We start from the raw sequence: 18,762 nt of genomic DNA on the forward strand, positions 1-18,762 counted from the left end.
TACCATAATTTTTGGCGTGCATCAAATTCATTTTCCGAATCGGGACATCAATAGAAAAACTATAAAAAAGAGCCTTCTACTTGAACATTTTTTTTGTTGTTTCTTTAGTTGCTCCTGTCTTGTGATCATATCACGTATAAATCTTTCGCCTTTTACTAAAGATTTCCGTGGCTGCAGGACATAATGGAGATTACTCCAATTTTTTGTTTTTCTTCTTTCATTCTTGAAAGTTGATTTTTTATTATTTTTAAAAAAAAAAATGAAAATACAAGAATGATTCTCACGTATTCACTCTCTTATTGATGAATCAAGTTGGACAAAAGACAACATCATACACGTCATCATTACAATAGTAAGTACTAGTAGCATCATCAAATGGAAATGTATACACTTGACCACATACCTTTTTAACTGCCTCGGCATAGTGATTCGTGACACAAGTATCTGGCGTGTTGTAATCACCCATACAACAGTACTCATCTTGATGGTATCGTGAACAAGCACTTTGACAGCCTTGACTCTGTATCAAATCATTTGGACATTTTGGTAATTGACCACAACCTACTCGTTGACACTGATTTGTATTATTTGTTTCCATAATAGAACGAGGAGCAATAGTCATGGGCAGATTAAATCCATCCACAAACGATATGTCATAAAAATCATGATCATGGGTATTCATTGTGAATTCGGCAAGTGATACAGGACTATGAGAACAAATATCATCCTCACATACTGGTTGGCCCCATATTCTTCCGGACCAAGTTGGACTGACAGTGAATATGTATGATGTTTGTGACGCGACGACAACCGTAGTATTGTTAAAAGCTGTGTTGTTATTATTAGATAATTGATTTACTTGAAGATCTGGTTGACATTGATTGGTGACAACAATTTGTTTTCTTTCCTTGGCTTGGATATTGATGATCATACTGGAATACAACATCAACAACCAGCAACAATAATATATCCAAGCATACTGTGGACGACAATGGGTCATTCTTTATATATAGATGTATATTCGATGTCTCTATGATACCTCTACTTTTGTGTATTTATATATATTTTTTTTTTTTTTTGGTTACTGTTTTATTTAGACTGTATGGCATTTTATCATTATTACATTTCTATTTGATATCTTAGTTTACTCCTTTCTATTTTAGAATCTATATAATATCCCCTTATTAGTTAGTAGGAATGTGTGTTATTATTGATGATGATGATTCTAATAAAATAAAGTCATTTTGATGATCTATTTTTTGTCATCATGAAAACAGGAATGATATGTTTATTACAAATAACAAAAAATCAATAATAGATTAGGACTGAAGAGGGAGAAGAAAAAAAAAAATACTAAAAAGAAGAAAAAAAAAAATACTAAAAAGAAGAAAAAAAAAAATACTAAACTACTAATCCTTCTTCCACTATGAGTTTCTTGACTTCCTTAAGTACCTTGACTTCCATTTCCACGTGTTTTTCAGTGATGGCATCACCTGATTCAGAGAGTATACCCGATGAATTTACTGTTGTTGATGATGTTTTCAATGGTTTTATTGGTGGTGTCGAGCTAGACACTACATCTTGTAATGAATTGGAATGGTTGTCTTTTGTGGTTTCTTGAGCTTCTTTCATTTCTGTATCTTCAGTTGTTGGTTTGGATGGGCTATCACCTTTGTCATTTTCATTTTCACCATTGATTTCTTTTTCTTTATCATTTTCATCTTGATTGTCGTCGTTATTATCATCATCTTCATCATTATCGTCATCATCATCATCGTCCTCATCGTCGTCACCGTTACTTGAAGATGCTGATGATCCAGGACTGACCAGTTCATTGAAATAAGTTCGTTTCATGTCGTATACCTTGGGAATCAATGATGCATGTGTTCGGAACATCAATCTTGTCACTTGAAACAGAGCTCCATTCGCAATGTTGTAACGTTCTTCCACTGTCGCATCCTTTTCTCTATCTAATATCTTTAGTGATTGATCGATGATGTTCACAGGTGAAGGTGTACTTTGTCTTGATCTGATAAGAATATATATATATATATATATCAATTAGATTTCATTTCTCTCTTTGTATCAATCAATTCAATTTTTTTTTTTCAAAAAACTTACTGCATAATAGTCGCCAGGGTTTCTCTGGGCTTTCCATACATATTGCTCATTTCCATATTACCATAGGAAAACCGATAATTAGAAGGAGTTGTCTATAATGAAGCCAACAGCCAAGAGGAACACAAGAAGAAAAAATAAAGTTGAGTGTTTTTTTTATTATCAATATTCATATATTACCTTCAATATTTTCTTCCTTTGCTGGCGTGCTTGTTCCAAAATACTAGAGTCTAATGGTGGTTTTTCAAATGGTGGACATCCTGATGCTTTCCAAATGATCTTTGATAATACAAAAATATATAAGTTGACTTTGAAAAAAAAAATATGACTATCTTACCCAATTGCGTTCATGTTTAAGTACAATCAATACAATGTCGGTATAAAGATTGCCATGAGGTTTAGTGTGTCGTAATAAGTCAATCAATTTTGATTCCATATCAGTCATCCATTCTATCTGTTCATTGGTCACGGTGTAAGTAGGCTGTACCAAGGTTTGTTTGTTTGCTCCACGTGCAGCCAGTAAAGATCGAGTATTTTCTTTTTCATCTTGAGAGAATGCTGAAATGTATTGGAATAGAATCAAAAATTGAAGTATCACATTTCGTCGGAATCTAACATCCTCAATCTAAAGAAGAAGGAAAACAGATGATTAATAAATCAATCTTTGATTTTTATCATCATGACTTGACTTGTATACTTACTTCGAGTTCCAATAGTTTTCGATTTGTCAATAATCGAGGAAAACGATAATCATTGTTGATTTCCTTCAATATGGCTTCTGCTGTATCATTATCGTCAGTATGTATTGTCATCGACTTCCTTTTGAATCCTGCTACTTGTAATGACTTGGCTCCCGATACCTCTTCCTCATTTTTCGCAATTTCACCAAATTTTTCAAAGATAATTTGAGCTCCCTAAAGAATAAACAAAAAAATAAGATGAAATCTCTTACTATCAGTCAAACTTGTTGCAATTACCTTTTGGAGTTCAATAAAATTGTCGGCTTGAAGTACAGTAGGAGGATCTGAGAAATATTTACGAGTAGACCAGAATATCTTGTAAAATGTCTTTTGATCATCTATATACATATATCAAAAAAAAAAAAATTAATTCATTGACTATAAATCTTTTATTTTATTTTTCTCTTACCAGTCATTGTTTCATCATTGTCCACCATTTCATCACTGTCATAATGAATCGGTTCCGAGTTAAAATCACCACGTAAATTGACACCTTTTGGCGAAAGAAAAGTAAAGAGGAAGATTGAGTGTTGATCCAAATAGGTCCACGATATATTTGTGTTTATATAGAGTTGTTGTAATAGTACCTGATCGTTCACCAAGAGGGAATGAATTAGCAAGAAACATAAGAATGCGACCACAGAATACAGTATTTGTTTCCTTGGATAATCGTCTTAACATTTCATTACACGTTCGGAGCAGTACAAGAGCTTTTCCACGTCCAGGAATCATATTCTATTATAAATAAATGATGATAAATATTCCTTTTTTTTTTTCCTTTATTATTGAATAATCATAACTTACGACAATCAATCGAGTTTTTCGACTTTCCACATAATCAAATAATCTTTCACAACTGGTAATAGTATGTACATCCATCAATTCTTCTATAAAAGTCAGTGGAATAATTTGCTCCAAATAGTCTAAAACAAATATACAAATATTTGAGTAAATAATATTTTAACTTGGTTTTATTACCTTTTTCTTGAAGAGTGAGAATCACGTCCAACAATTCGAATAATTTGTTAAATAATTCAGGGTTTGATTCAGGAAGAAGATCCTATAAAAATATAAAGAAAAGATTATAACAATACATTTTATACATATATAAATAGAGAATAAAAAAAAAAAGGGTTAGTCAACCACAAGTACTTTTATTATTATTATTATTATCCATCTTGTCATGTTACTTACCACTATTTGAAGTAAACGTCTTCGAAGAACAAGTTCTAAAGTATTCTTGCGCCAATCAGGCTTATCATGTAAAATACCAAACGTTTCTGATGCAAGTGTACCACTGATGGGAGTAATATGTTGATCGATCTGTTCTTCGATACATGGTTGTAAATCTTCTCCTGGATGAGATTGACCTTGGTCTACAATGGCTTGAAGAATATTTTCAATAGCAATTTCAGCTTGTTGTCTAAATTCAGCAAACTTGGACATGGTGACCCTAGTAAAAGTTTTGTTCTATAAAAAAAAAAGAGAAAAAAAAAAGAAAAGACAAACAATTACAAAAGAAAGAAGTGAGGAGAGAGCAATGAGATAAAAAAAAAAAAAATTGGGAAATATACTTTTTGGAAATCTAAAGTCAGTCACGACAAATCGGCCTATCCTAGTAGAAGTTATTGTTCACTCACTCTTTCCCTCTTTCTCATAAAACGCATAGATATATACTGTTAACACGAATATGGTGAAAGGAGAAGAAGAAGAAGAAGAGGAACTTATTAATAATGACATGAAGAAAGAAGATATCATAAAAGGTCTCGAGGTAAGATCAAGTAAAACCGTTCTACTTCCTTTTACATTCATTCTCCATATTAAACTAGGAACGAGGTTCCATGCCTTATGCATCATATTTTACTGCTAATGCATCAACATCGAGCGTATTATTATGTGGTATAGTGGACGAAGTACTTCCAACAAGAAAGACTCAAGCGGGAACCGGTAATAATAAAAAAAAAAAAAAAAACTTGAGTTCCAATATTGATTTTGGATATTATATAGATCATGCGACATCGATTTTTCTTCAACAAGCCTCACTTACATCCTCTCGAACAAGACTTATTATATTTCATGCCGATCCAACTGAAACTAAAGATTTGAAGAAAGGTGTTCTTTTTATATGTCAGAATGCTCAAGTAAGTGAACTATAGATCGAAAAACGTTTGACTGACTTAAAATTCAAATAGGCGTATTCCAAGTATCAAAATTTCAACGCGAACAAAACCACAGTATGGGCTGCATTCGATACAATAACTCTCGATAAGGTATGTCAAGGTATATTGGAATTCGATCTTGACCATCAATATATGGATATTCTCAAACTTTACCAAATTTGGATCAATCTACCAAAGGATATCACCTCTACTGAGCAAACCATAGCGACAAACCAAGATAATAGACTAGGGCGCCGACTAGTATGTACTAACGAGATGAAATTCCGGACATTTATCGATTTCATTGGGATGGTAAGAAATATATTTATATATATCTATATATATAAAAGAGAAAAGAATCAAAATGGAAACAATTAATACATATCTGTCTTCCGCTATAGGTTGTACACAGCAAAAACGTTGATTATCGACTTGCAACGAGGAAGGATGTATTATTGACAGACTTTACCATGAATGGATATCCAATGAATTCTGGCGGATATTATGGTGAAGGAAGATTTATCGATCGAACTCTACTTATCAACTGTACCCTTTTTGATGAAAATGCTCGTGGTTGTCCGGATCTGGAATATGGCGATTATGTGTATATCAAGAACGCTCAATGCAAATTAAGCAAACATGGTATTATGGAATTGGCTGTGCATCATGATAGGAATCCTCAACATCAATATGCTAAGATTTGGATTATGGAAGATCATGATACAAATTTGATGACATTGAAAGAGTAAGTATATATATATATATATAGGAGGTTAGTAGTAGTAATTAGTAGCATTCTTTTTTTTTTGTTAGACGAAGATCTACCTACGAAGCCAAAAATAAACGACTTCTTGCTTACCGAGAACAACGTATGCGCAAAAGAACAAAGGAAGAGTTCATCCGCAATGGTAAGTGAAAAAAAAAAAGATGATGACTAGATATGATTGTTGTATTATCATCATTGATCTTTTTTTTTTTTTACTTTTATAACATTTAGTACATAGACAAACCATTCCTCTCTTCTCTTCGATCAAGAAGATGTTCCACAGTGAAGAAGGAAAACGACATCATATTCGTGTTACTATTTTAGATTACAAACCGAAGAATATCTCTGATATGTCTGTCAAATTCTGCGGAAAATGCCAAGCATTGTAAGTTGGGATGGATTATCTTTTTTTTTTATTGATGTTAAACTTCTCTCTAGGTCGGATGTTAGTGCTGATTTTTGTTCTCATTGTAAAGAAGAAATTGAAATCATCATTTATCGCTGCACATTCAAAGTCAAAGATGCTCATGGGGATATTGTATATGGTACTGTGTATGGATCTTCAGATGTAAGTGGATGATGGAAAATGAGAAAATATGACTGATAATATTTTTGTTTATTATAATATAGTGGCCTTTTTTACAAAATATCCCAATTGTCAAGTAAGCTTTTTGTTAATGTCGATTTTTTCCATCATTCATCTTTTTTTTTTTTTTTAATGTAGTTTGAAAGAAAATGATCAAGTCCTTCAACAAGTTACCAAATATATGGAAGCTCTTTGCCCTACTGATGGAAAGGAACATCCAAAGGTTGATATTTGTATGGAACCAGAATGGAATGATGACAAATTACGATTTGTGATCTTGGATACCTGTTTTAGATTAGCTGAATATTGATAGTATCTACTTATTTTTTACAAATTTAATAAATACCCTTTTGTACATAATATCTTTATATGTCTAAAGTTGGATCTTTTGCTCGATATGAATCATCATTTATTTATAGGAGAGATTGATCAATGTAAAGACAATAGAAGCTGTAATGATTTATTAAAATATAATAATAATGATTTGATGAAAATGGAAAGAATGTATAGAAAAGAAAAAAAAAACAAATGGAAGAGAATAATAAAGATTGAATTGTATTAATATAAAAAGGTATATGTATAAAGGCAAGGAAGTTAAAAAAAAAAAAAAAGAGGAACTAATGTCTACCCAAAGCGCCACCAGCACCACCAACACCACCAGCACCACTAACACCAGAAAGATGACTTGAATTATCAAAAGATTCCAAAGAGGACTTCCTTTCCCTAGGAGAACCTTCCACTTCGGCAACTTGTTCCAGTCGCTTTTGATGATGAAGAGCTGATTTCAAAGCAGATCCAATTGGTTTGTCCGTAGAAACAGGAGGGTTAGAGTCATTTGTTGTAGAAGAACTGTATCCAGTCGTTTCTTTCTTTAATCGTCGCACAGCAATTGTCAAAGCATTCAACCAAGCTTCCAAGTCATTCTCAGTACTAGCGCAAAGTACATAATTTCGTTTTGGAATGATAATCTTGAAACAGTGTTGTTTATTTTTGCTGATGGCTTCGATTTCTAAGGCGTCAATAATATGATTCAATGGGATGATTCGATGAGGTGAGTATTCCTAACAACAATAATAATAATAATAATAAGAAATCATGATTCATTTCATCTTTTTTATTTATTTATTTATTTCTATAAAATTTACCTTTTCATTTTCATAATAAGAAAGAGTATCTGTTCGTAAAACAAACCATCTTTTTTGCCAACCCTAATAAATTCATTTAATATTAAAAATAAAACTCTAGTTTGATCATATATATATATATTACCTTGTTTCGACCAAGTTTTAGTAAATAACCTTCAACCAAAACTCTATTCCGATCCTCTTCCTTTCTAATGTCAATCATACTATTGTTGGCGCTATAATCTTCATCGTCTTCCGAGCTTGCAATGCCTTCAGCAAAATGAACTTGAGCTTGATCCAATGTAGGAGAAAGAGGGTATACATGACCAGTGGTGTAATCGCTTAGTGGTGATATAAGAGCAGGCTTCAATTTGGGAATATCCATAGGCGTTGTTGTACTGGTATTGATAGGTTCTAATTTTGATAAAGTAATTGGTTCAGTCGATGTAGAGGAAGTAGTAGGCATAGATGTTGGAAGAGGTGGAACAGGTGGAGGTGGAGAAGTTGATAATGAGGAATGACCAGGAGGAGAATGAGTAATACCAGTTGTAGAAGGAGATGATGATAAAGATGAAGCCATACCACCTGATTGTCGTCGAATCTCTATAGTGGTTGCTGTACCTGAAGATCGTCGTCGAGGTTGTTGAGTGATACTGGAATTTGATTTATAAGAGGTCACGACATCCTTGGCAAACTCCTGATCTCTTCCTGCTGAACTAGAATCGTCATCAGCATCGTACAAACGTAGTTCTTCCTTTGCATGATCAATAGCTTCAAACCATCCATCCATTGTTTTTTGATCATCTGCTTGAACATAATACATTCGTTTTGGTGTAATAATAGCGAATACATATCGATATTTGTTTTTGGATGTCACTTGGACGACACTGTGTATGTCGTGCAAATCAATGATGCGTAGGAGCTTGTATTCCTGTAGTACAAGATACATGTTGATCCCAAGTCAGTAATATGTATATATATATATATTATGTATAAAAATAGCGATAATACCTTTTTATCCTTATACATGGCCAGTTTAGTTGTTCGAAGTACAAACCATCTTTTTTTCCAAGTCTTTTTTTTTGTTATTGAAATTATGTTAGCTTTAAACAAATATGATCTTCCCTCTTTTTTTTTTTTTTTTTTTTATTACTTACACGTCGTTTTTCCCCTTTCTTGAGTAAATAACCAGAATGACATACTTTTTCAGTTTGTAAGAGTTCCAAAGCTTTACCAGAAGGAACATACGCAGGATCTTCATCTTCACCATCAGACATTGTATATCGAAGATCTTCTTCGTCTTCATCTTCACTCATCACTATATTTGTTGTTTGATGTGTTGAAGAATTATCAACATGTGAAGATCGTGTTGGTGCTGCCTATAAACAATAGTTTTTTTAATCCTACAGACTTTGAGATTCAAATATTTACTTACCTTTAAAATAGAGATAGGCTCAGTTTTTCGTGGTGGACTAGACATACAAAATAAAAAATAAAAAAGAGAAAATATAAGAATTAAAATAAAAAAGGGAGGAAAGTAAAGGAAAAAAAAAAAAAAAAAAAAAGAGACTGAAAACTTTTTTTTCCATCCCCAGCATTTTCAATAGTCGGTATCACCTGATTTCTTTTTTTTTTTTTTCTTTGGTCAATCACCTGTGAAGAAATCTCAGCACAACAAAAAATCATCATCAATAGTAACATTTTATAATAATAATAATAATAAAAATAATAAAATGTCTAAACTATCAACCTATCTAAATACAAGAAGTCATTAGTATCCAAATGCTTGCCAGTTATTTCCAAAATATCTAAAAAGTCAAAACAATTAAAAAAAAAAAAAATGAAATAGTTAGTTACACGAGTTGTATACCCCAGAAAAGATCATCTGTCCCCTTCGTCATTTCATGTCACCTTACCCTGCACCTAATATGCCACCAACACCTTGTTCTTTTGTTAACGGACTTGTAACCACTATAAAATATGTTCAAAAGCATTCTTATCTTCGTTCAAAGTTCAATCATTCTATTTTTTTTTTTTTATTTTTTATTTTATTTTATTTTTTTTTTTACCCCACTCTGGTATTAACATACCGGTACGTCGTGGTAATAATTGACACGCCAATTGTAATCCTTCTAAATCAAGTCCTGAGATCACGATCGCCATTTCATTTAAACTACCAGGACTAAGGAATAAAATACCTTGAAATAGAAAAAAAAAAAAAAAAAGGATATTCAGTCAAATAATTAAAGAGAAGATTAAAATATCGATATCAGTCCTCTTCTTTAGACTTTTCTTTCTTTTTTTTTTTTAAAAAAAAAAAAAATTACCTGATCCAGGACGATCAAAGTATCTAGAACCCACTTGAATAGCTGAATGATTGATTTCTATATCCACATTGTTTCCATTCAAACCTAATAATTGTGATACGGCTTGATTGTCGTTCCCAATATCAAGATAAATACGGAAAAAGAATGGTGATATCCTGTTGTTCATCGTTTCTGTTGATTCCATTTCAATTTCTTCAAAAGTCACAAGAGGATGATCATCCGTCACTATCATCGAATCCCCTCCCCCATAGAGATACCAATCATGAGATATTTGTAAAGCGAGATGACGATAATTATCAATTGTTGAAGACTGGCTTTGATTAGGTATCACAATCATCAATGGTTTGCTTGATTCATAAACACGATGAATAGGTCCATAGGAAAGTCTGCTTCGTTCACCACGTTTTGGCCATTTGCTTGTTTCGATCTAGATTGATGAAAATACAACATCAATAACAATACCAATCATTTTCTTTTTTTTTTTTTTTCTTCTTACCATCCATTTTCCATTATTATCCAATACAAAAAGAACTCCTTCCTTTCGATTCACATGATGAAAAACCATTTGATCAATAGTAATGGTACTTTCCTTGCGATTGCATATTTTGAATGCCGATACATTGAGAGATTTCAAATTTAGCGAATTGTTTTCCGTGTCCATATCTCCAACAAGAGAACTTTTTCTATAACAAGAAACGAAAGTCAAAGAAAGTGAGTGACTCTTTTTTTTTCTATGAATATAATATATACCTATAAGGAATCAAGAGTTGTTCAATTTGAATTCCATGTACAACCCCAAGAGAAGCAGGATTTGTTGTGGTGATAATAAAATGATGCTGATTCAATGATGATGGTTGTAAATTATCATTTTGTTGAATTATTTTCTTGAGAAAATCGTTGGTTTCTTGATCATTGAGCACAGTATCCCACCAATGTCCTTTTCCTTCCACTTCAGACAGTCTATTCAAGTTTTCAATGGTAAGTTTTTTCCTTTTTTTTTTTTCCTCTGGCATGATGTTACTTACTTTATAAGATTTGGGTTTTTGCTGTATTCATTGAGTAAACGGACATATTTGCGTGAATGTAAAGGAGGCACATTATCGTCTTCAGATCCACACTTGGCTAAAACAGGAAGTCCAACCTGAAAAACAAATCAATTATGAGAAAAGTTCAATCAATACGGATTATCAACTTATAAAGTTGATATTACCATGTTTGAAAGATGCAAATCATTGTTATATTCAGCGTAAGCCGATTCGAGTACCTACAGAGAAATCATAAACAACAACAAATTACATTGAGATCGTTTTGTATAATTAGTATTCTATTTTCACTTACACCAAATAAGAGAGGGTCTATATGCGAATGACTAATCCAATTATTGTAAGAGACATAATCTTGAATCTTCACATATCCTGCTGCAGCTACAGCTACAATAGAAAGACAAACCTGAAAGTGAGAAAATGAATCATGACAATAACATAGAGTTTCACTATAAATCTTTACCAGCGATAGCTCGATCAGGATGATGAGTAGCCAGATACCAGACGCCTTGCCCACCGTTGCTATGACCTATATGAGATATTTGATTCATATTAGTATCATCATATCATTTCTTTCTTTTCTTTTGTCTTTTCCATTTTAGATTTGCATACCCATATAAATCAATCTGTTTATATTCCCAATGGAAAAAGATTCACTTTTTTCTACTGTATAAATAAGGAAGATAAAATAACGCAATCAATAAAAACATCATATTATCCCTTTTTATAATATAGTTCTCTCTCTCTCTCTATATATATATATATATGTATATATGTACATTTACCTACAATCCAATCTTGGTCATCAGAAGGTTGACTTCGATTTCCATCAGTGGCTCTAGAGAATAATAGATCCATCACTTCGGCGAGTCCTTCCAATGAATAAAATGCGTTTTTCATACTTGGTCCATGCCAATCCATTCCCCTAAATATCATAAGGAAAAGAAAAATAATAATAATAATGATCAGTTTGTTTATTTGATTTTGCAAGAACAACTTGATATGGGATTGTGGGAAACTTACCAAGACGTTCTTCCAGTAGGAAATACTATCCAAACCGAATCTTGAGCATCAATAGAGTCAGTCCAAAAAGTATCATGTTCAACATCTACACCAGCACCATGAAGCGCCAAAATAATAGGTTTATTTTCATTCGCGTCCAGGACTTTTGGTCGTTTGGCTTTTGCATATTGCACTGATCCATCAAAGTCCAAAAAAGTATAAAGAAATACAGATGATGTTGGGAGAGTTGTTGTTGTTGTTGCTTCTACTGAGGATGCCTTGTTGCGATTGTTAGTATTCATCTGATTCCAATCTATTGAGTTGATTGTGGTACTGTCATCTACTAGGGTAAATGTGTTTGTTGATGTAGCAAATGTTACAATCACCTTGACATGAACCTTATTTGCTTGTAAAAATAGAGTTTCGTCATGCACAGTATTGTTTTTTAAATCAAAAGAAAATCCTATCCGTCGTTGTTGTCCTTTGACCATAGTGGTATGATTTGATCGTTGAAGTAAAATGGCAGGTCGCTTGTAATAAGATAAAAACGAATAAAAAAGAAAAAAGAAAAGGAGTGAGCATACTTTTTATTGTCAACATTCCATTTCAGCATTACCAAAACAGTAATAACATCAGAAATATGATGATAAGCTTGAAACACCAGTCGAATAGAGACCACATGTAATGTTTCTGGAATTAGATTGTGAATAGAGACACTTCCAAAATGACCAGCAAAACCTTGATATTGAATAAAGGATGGCATAAGTACTTGTTTGATCATATCGCGACCCAAAAGAGTAGTAGTATTAGCTGTAGATGTATTAGAATGGAATCGATGATATTGTTGGCGAGGAAAAAGAGCGTCATCCACCATAGTACCACAATCCAAGGGATAAATAGAAATAGAGAATTGACATTGAGGACCATTTTTATTACCACCACCAAAAACTCGAACATCATGTACCAAACGTACTTCCAAAGAATATGTCCCTGTTTCCAATTCTACCCAATGTAAAGTTGATTTATAACCATAAAGATCACCTGAGTATTTTTGTTGATTGATATAAAAAGAGGTAACACCATGTAATTGAATTAGGATATGACTTTTCTTGCTAATTTTCAAATTTCCTCTTGCCCATGCTTGATATTGTTCAATAGACCATCCAAACGGAATCCCATTTTGTTCCCATCTAAAATTGTTACAGCATTGAAATGATTTCATAGTCAGCACTGCTAATCTTTTTTTTGAATTAAAAAGAATCATTTTTGTACCGTATGTCAGGAAACAGTAATGGTCCTACAACATTATCTATAGACTTGACTTTAGTCCAACCAACTTGACCTTTAGGAGAAAGTTCACTTGGGAATTGACTTGTCTTTGAATATTTGAGTTGACTGAATCCACCTATAAAAAAAAAGTTTGTAAAAGAAAACTCTTTTTCTATCCACCTTTTTTTTTTCTAGTCCTTTACCATAAGCTTCCAAAGGATCAGCACCAAAGTCTTGTTCCCGCATCCCAATAGGAAAAGGTCCAAGAACTTGCCATACACTAGATAGTTGAAACGACATTTATCTTTTGAATAAAATAAAATAAAAGGAACAAAGAAAAGGAAAAAGAAAAAAAAAAAGGAAAAAAAAATAGGAAATAAGGCAATGATGATTCAATTTAAAGTCAGATGATACATCTAGTTCAAACCAGTGATCCTTATGTCAAAAAAAAGAGGGGATGTGGAGAAGATCAAGAAATATATTGTTTATTTTATGAATATGATAAATATAGTGCTCAATAATAAGTAATTTTATATGAATAGTTAAAAAAAGAAAAAAGAGAGAGAGACGGGATAAAGCTATAGTACAATGATGCGAGAAATGAAACAAAAGATAAAAAAAAAAACCTAAATGAGACTAATTAAAGCTTAAGTATACCCAAAGGTTCAGCCTTGATTTGTGTAATATCTATTTCTTGATCTTTTTCGGTATCAATAAGTCCAACGGTACAACTAGATATATATAAAAAATAATAATAATAATAATAATAATAATAAAAAAATGAGTTAAGTAATGAAAATAAAATAAATGACTAAACTTACATATTGTCCCCTCGAATAAGATATAAGCCAAGAGGATTGACTTCAGTACCACTAGTAGAAAATACGCGTTCCTCACACTTTTCAAGAATAACATTTGATGTTTGATCAGTTCCACGTAAAGTACCCTATAATATAAAAAGAATGAGACACGGTTAAACATAAAATCAAGTAGAAAAAGACTTACCACAAGTATTCGTCCGTCCAAGGTTAAAACTAGTACAGATTCTGTATATTAATAAAAAAAAAAGTATTAATGTAGAGATATAATATAATGAATTTATTAAACTTACGATCGACATAAGGTTGAAGTAAACTCATGATTGAAAATCAGTAGTTAAAGAAAATAATAATAATAATGAAAAGGAAGTAGAAAAGAAAGAAGGTCAGCGGCCCTTTTCCTCAAAAAAAAAAAAAAAAAAAAAATTGTAGCTTGACTGTGACAGGGAAAAATAATTTCCCTCACTTTTCTTCCTATTCTTATTTTCTTTTCCTTAGTCTCTCACTCTCTCTCTCTCCTTCTTTTGTACCCTTTCATATACAAAAGTATGTCTGGAGGACAAGATGGTCAAACTCCTTTAAAAATCGCTTTTATACATCCTGACTTGGGCATTGGTAATATATATAAATTATTTATACTTTATAGTAACCAACTTTCTCTCTCTCTTTTCCTTTTTTATTTCTTTTTTTAGGTGGGGCAGAACGTCTAGTAGTAGATGCTGCTATGGCTGCTCAATCGAAAGGTCATCAAGTCATTATATATACCAGTCACCACGATCGTTCTCACTGTTTTGAAGAAACAAGAGATGGTAAGACAAATAAAATAAAAAAACTATATTCTAAACTATTATTATGCATCAAACACTTTTCATCAAAGGTACACTTTCTGTTCAAGTCATTGGTGATAGTCTTCCACGACATATATTTGGAAAATTCTTTATTGTTTGTGCTATTCTTCGTCAACTGGCTCTGTCTTTATGGTTACTACAGTATCATCGTGATACTTATGATGTACTCTTTATTGATCAACTTAGTGCCTGTATTCCATTACTTAAATGGTTCTCATCCTCTCGTGTATTATTTTATTGTCATTTTCCGGATAAACTTTTGGCGAAACGTGATTCTCAGTTACGGGAAATCTATCGTTATGTGTTTGACAAATTGGAAGAATTGACCACAGGTAAATATATATATATACATATATATATCGATTCTTATTTTTCTTTCTTATTCTTTTATGATTTGATGGGGTAAATAGGTTTATCAGATACGATCGTTGTCAATAGTGGATTTACTGGTGGTATGTTTAAACGGTCATTTCCAACCATCTTGAAAAAACCACGTGTATTGTATCCACCTATCAATTTTGATGCTTATGATAGAACCACCGACTACTCTGATCCACAAGTACAACTACTCGAATCTCATAGAAAGACGTTGTTATCCATTAATCGATTTGAACGTAAAAAGAATGTGGAACTGGCATTACGTGCATTTGCTGAATTGAAGAATTCCAATATGATTCCGGACTCTGTGTTTAATAATTATCGATTGGTATTAGCTGGTAAAAGAAGATACACTATCAACATTGATTATTAATATCCTGACTTATTATTCCTTTTCTTTTTTTTTTTTTTTTCTATATACATGTTGATTTAGGTGGCTATGATAAAAGAGTACAAGAAAACGTGGATTACTTGAACGAATTAGATATATTGGCGACTGAAACATTCCAATTAAAGACAGCAAGGATTTTTCCAGATACCATGACGGCACCATCAACGGATGCACAAGTGATTTTTGTATGCTCATTCAACGATGCACAACGTACATACCTCTTGGCCAATTCTGAACTTTTATTGTACACCCCAACCAATGAACACTTTGGCATCACTCCAGTGGAAGGAATGTATGCGTCCATCCCGGTGATTGCGACAAATACAGGTGGACCTTTGGAAACGATCAAAGATAAGGAAACTGGACTATTATTACCACCTGAACCAAAACTATGGGCGGATGGCATCGGCGGATTTATTTCCAAGGAATTTGATGGACCTGCTATGGGACGGAATGGTCGTAGTCATGTTAAGGCCAAGTTCTCATTATCCAATTTTGCCAATCAGCTGGAAGATATCTTGGAAGAAATGATGTCTGGTGGAAGACCTACAAGATACTATTATATGAATGTGGAATTTGGATGTAGAATAATTATAGCTTTGGTCATGATATATATTTGGTATCATTATTGTTTATGAATATATTGAATCAATAATAAAATATAAAAAATATATATATATATTGTGATTTTTAATAAATAGAATAGAATCATATTGTTTTTATTTTGTTTAAAAAGAGGATAAAGGAGAAAAAAAAGAGAGAGAGAAAGAGACTAGGATGATTAAAGGGTAGGAAATAAGATATATAAAAAAAAAAAAGGGCAATAGAATGAAAATAAAAGATATAATGAAAATTGAGAAAAAAACATAAAATAAAAAGGGAGCTATAAAATCAATTTACTAATATACTAACACTGGTCAATACTAATTACTATACTACTTTCTAAGTGTTTTAGGAGAGTCTCGTTGATTGTAGTAGTAACCATCAATTTCAGCTTGCAATTCCTTGACACGTTCACTTTGTTGTTCCAATTCTTTATGAAGACGGTCTCGTTCACCCAGGAGCTAGAATATATATATGTAAGATCATCAATACCATCATTATACCAAATTAAAAAAAAAAAATACTTTTTTTTTTACCTGTTGTTCCCAACTACGGAATCTAGCTTCTTCACTTTTAACTTGTTCTGTGAATCGTTTACGTAAAGCTTCTTCTTCTTCCTTGAACTTGGCATTTTCATTGGGTTGAGAACTATTCAAAAAAAAAAAAAAAAAAAAAAAAAAAAAAAAAAAAAGGAGATCAAAAAAAAAAGGACATCGATCAAACTTTATGCACTTACCGAGGATCACCAAATTTTCTAGTTTCCATTTGAGATTGACGATAATTTTCATAATGAGTTTCTTCTGTGGTAGTGATCAAGTCCAACATATGAGTACGAATCAATAAACTTCGTAATTTTCTAAAGTCACAGTGTTCATCGTTTTCCACTTCAGCTACACCCCAAGAATATTCACGACCTTTCACTTTTCGTCCATCTGAAGTCACCACATCTTGAGTTGAACCAATCACTGCAAAAGGTAATGCTGCCATAATATTCACATTACGTTTGGTGGTAGTTTCATCGTCACTTTCAATAGGACAAGAATATACTTGAATGTTTTGTGCACTAATGACTTCACGAATCTATAATATAAAATATATAAAATAAGAAAAAAAAAGGAGACCCAGAAAAAAAAAAAGGAGAAGAAGAAGAAGAAAGAAGAAGAAAAAAAGGTGTTGAGTGCCAAAGATATTTTTAAGGGGAAAAGGAGTATCAGAATAGGAGATTTTTTTTTTTTTTTTTTTTTTTTTACATTCTGCTTGAATTTGGCCAAATCAGCGGGAGTCAAAGTATCTGCTTTGGCAATGACAGGAATCAAATTGACTCTTGAACCCAATCTTTTCATGACTTCAATATCCAATGGAGATAAACTAGAAAAAAAAAAAAGGAATCATCAATCATTAAAACTATCATAATAATAATAATAATAATAATAAATAACTTTACGTATGACCAGTAGGCTTAATAAAGTATAAACAAGCATGCACCCGCATATCCATCACTCCTTTACGACAAGGTTGTTGTTCTTGACGCATATATTTTTCGTGTTGGTCATCCAAAAAGTCCACAATAGGAATCCATCCATGACGATTATTCACATAATCACCAAATCCAGGTGTATCAATGATCGTTAACTTGACTTTAAACATCTTTTCTTCCAATTCAGCTTTAGTGATTTGAATTTGCACTGTCTTTGCTGGTGTCTTGAGTCGTCTTTTAGTCAAGTTCTTGGGTTCCTTGATAGTCGATGTAAACAATGTATTGACAAATGTAGTTTTTCCTACACCTGATTCTCCACATACCATCAATGTGAAATTCGCTCCATTCTTCGCAACAATCTTATGTCGTTGATTAGGAAGATTGGCAATCCCTGTACCAGATGATGTGATAGGTACTGGTGGTGGTGGTGGAGCTACTTCTAATGGTGAGGCAACAGTAGTCATGATTCAATCAAATTAAAAAAAAAAAAAAAGGAAGAGTAAAGAGAAAACAAAAAAGAGTAATCGAAATGAGAAGAAAGAAAGAAAGAAAAAAAGTGACGAATGATTTAAATGCTTTCAAAAAAGAAAGAAAAAAAAGGGGGCATTGCAAGGAGTTAAGCTCTTTTTTTTTTCTGCTGATCTAAAAAAGGAAACAGGGGTGGGAAAGGATTTCTCCTATACAAAAAAAAAAAAAAAAAAAATCTTCAAGTTTAGTTGAGTCCATAGTGATGAACAACTTTTTAGTCTCATTCTCCTTTTTTTTTTTATATGTAAAGAATCCTATTCTCTCCAACTAGTACACAAATCAATCAACTGAATTCCATAGACGTTACAAAGAACCCTGGATGCATGATGCGGGAATTAAAATTCTCAACTAATATCTTCAGGGTTGGGACATCCCCATTTCCAAGCATAGAAATCATCATCTGTCAATCGTCACTGTCAATCATCAATCATCATCAATCATCATCAATCATCATCAATCATCATCAATCATCATCACTGTCAATCATCAATCATCATCACTGTCAATCATCAATCATTCAATCAATACATCATTATCACCAACCATCATCAACCTATCAATCATCAGAAATCATAATAGAACCAT

General features: G+C 32.4%; 7 protein-coding genes across 7 annotated transcripts; 2 read left to right on the top strand and 5 right to left on the bottom strand.

Moving 5' to 3' along the window:
• Positions 1-157: 157 nt before the first annotated feature.
• Positions 158-4,378, bottom strand: BX664DRAFT_294168 (THO complex subunit 1 transcription elongation factor-domain-containing protein). Its single transcript, XM_051542083.1, has 13 exons — positions 4,053-4,378; positions 3,837-3,918; positions 3,663-3,781; positions 3,446-3,593; positions 3,268-3,351; positions 3,096-3,196; positions 2,820-3,032; positions 2,456-2,743; positions 2,299-2,397; positions 2,122-2,213; positions 1,800-2,029; positions 1,408-1,574; positions 158-907 (listed from the first exon to the last, which is right to left on the bottom strand). Exons 1-13 carry the CDS (start codon positions 4,302-4,304, stop codon positions 308-310), a joined length of 2,475 nt encoding a protein of 824 aa, XP_051401279.1. The 5' UTR covers positions 4,305-4,378; the 3' UTR covers positions 158-307.
• Positions 4,379-4,487: 109 nt separating this feature from the next.
• On the top strand, positions 4,488-6,715 carry BX664DRAFT_328249 (uncharacterized protein). Its single transcript, XM_051544570.1, has 10 exons — positions 4,488-4,629; positions 4,688-4,805; positions 4,866-4,999; positions 5,051-5,329; positions 5,419-5,762; positions 5,831-5,925; positions 6,015-6,168; positions 6,222-6,351; positions 6,414-6,445; positions 6,508-6,715. Exons 1-10 carry the CDS (start codon positions 4,549-4,551, stop codon positions 6,677-6,679), a joined length of 1,539 nt encoding a protein of 512 aa, XP_051401280.1. The 5' UTR covers positions 4,488-4,548; the 3' UTR covers positions 6,680-6,715.
• Positions 6,716-6,986: 271 nt separating this feature from the next.
• Positions 6,987-8,973, bottom strand: BX664DRAFT_259958 (uncharacterized protein; the record flags this gene model as incomplete). Its single annotated transcript, XM_051540611.1, has 8 exons — positions 6,987-7,092; positions 7,276-7,430; positions 7,515-7,577; positions 7,639-7,778; positions 8,037-8,424; positions 8,505-8,567; positions 8,696-8,868; positions 8,925-8,973. The coding sequence occupies 8 exons, from the start codon at positions 8,971-8,973 to the stop codon at positions 6,987-6,989; spliced, it is 1,137 nt and encodes a 378-aa protein (XP_051401281.1).
• A 206-nt stretch (positions 8,974-9,179) lies between these two features.
• Positions 9,180-13,468, bottom strand: BX664DRAFT_328258 (uncharacterized protein). Its single transcript, XM_051544571.1, has 16 exons — positions 13,338-13,468; positions 13,138-13,270; positions 12,482-13,055; positions 11,887-12,395; positions 11,649-11,788; positions 11,476-11,529; positions 11,327-11,392; positions 11,159-11,250; positions 11,031-11,084; positions 10,846-10,961; positions 10,571-10,780; positions 10,317-10,503; positions 9,821-10,247; positions 9,563-9,691; positions 9,410-9,464; positions 9,180-9,301 (listed from the first exon to the last, which is right to left on the bottom strand). The coding sequence occupies exons 1-16, from the start codon at positions 13,432-13,434 to the stop codon at positions 9,265-9,267; spliced, it is 2,880 nt and encodes a 959-aa protein (XP_051401282.1). The 5' UTR covers positions 13,435-13,468; the 3' UTR covers positions 9,180-9,264.
• A 97-nt stretch (positions 13,469-13,565) lies between these two features.
• On the bottom strand, positions 13,566-14,360 carry BX664DRAFT_328261 (uncharacterized protein). Its single transcript, XM_051544572.1, has 4 exons — positions 14,246-14,360; positions 14,140-14,180; positions 13,956-14,080; positions 13,566-13,865 (listed from the first exon to the last, which is right to left on the bottom strand). Exons 1-4 carry the CDS (start codon positions 14,271-14,273, stop codon positions 13,775-13,777), a joined length of 285 nt encoding a protein of 94 aa, XP_051401283.1. The 5' UTR covers positions 14,274-14,360; the 3' UTR covers positions 13,566-13,774.
• Positions 14,361-14,441: 81 nt separating this feature from the next.
• Positions 14,442-16,256, top strand: BX664DRAFT_328262 (alpha-1,3/1,6-mannosyltransferase ALG2). Its single transcript, XM_051544573.1, has 5 exons — positions 14,442-14,567; positions 14,645-14,761; positions 14,830-15,132; positions 15,211-15,516; positions 15,612-16,256. The coding sequence occupies exons 1-5, from the start codon at positions 14,501-14,503 to the stop codon at positions 16,205-16,207; spliced, it is 1,389 nt and encodes a 462-aa protein (XP_051401284.1). The 5' UTR covers positions 14,442-14,500; the 3' UTR covers positions 16,208-16,256.
• A 50-nt stretch (positions 16,257-16,306) lies between these two features.
• BX664DRAFT_378555 (Septin-domain-containing protein) lies at positions 16,307-18,160 on the bottom strand. Its single transcript, XM_051548832.1, has 5 exons — positions 17,617-18,160; positions 17,423-17,540; positions 16,909-17,252; positions 16,709-16,820; positions 16,307-16,633 (listed from the first exon to the last, which is right to left on the bottom strand). The coding sequence occupies exons 1-5, from the start codon at positions 18,111-18,113 to the stop codon at positions 16,505-16,507; spliced, it is 1,200 nt and encodes a 399-aa protein (XP_051401285.1). The 5' UTR covers positions 18,114-18,160; the 3' UTR covers positions 16,307-16,504.
• Positions 18,161-18,762: the final 602 nt, after the last annotated feature.

Source organism: Halteromyces radiatus (assembly GCF_025201355.1).
Source record: "Halteromyces radiatus strain CBS 162.75 chromosome Unknown BX664scaffold_3, whole genome shotgun sequence".
Classification (NCBI taxonomy): Eukaryota; Fungi; Mucoromycota; class Mucoromycetes; order Mucorales; family Cunninghamellaceae; genus Halteromyces; species Halteromyces radiatus.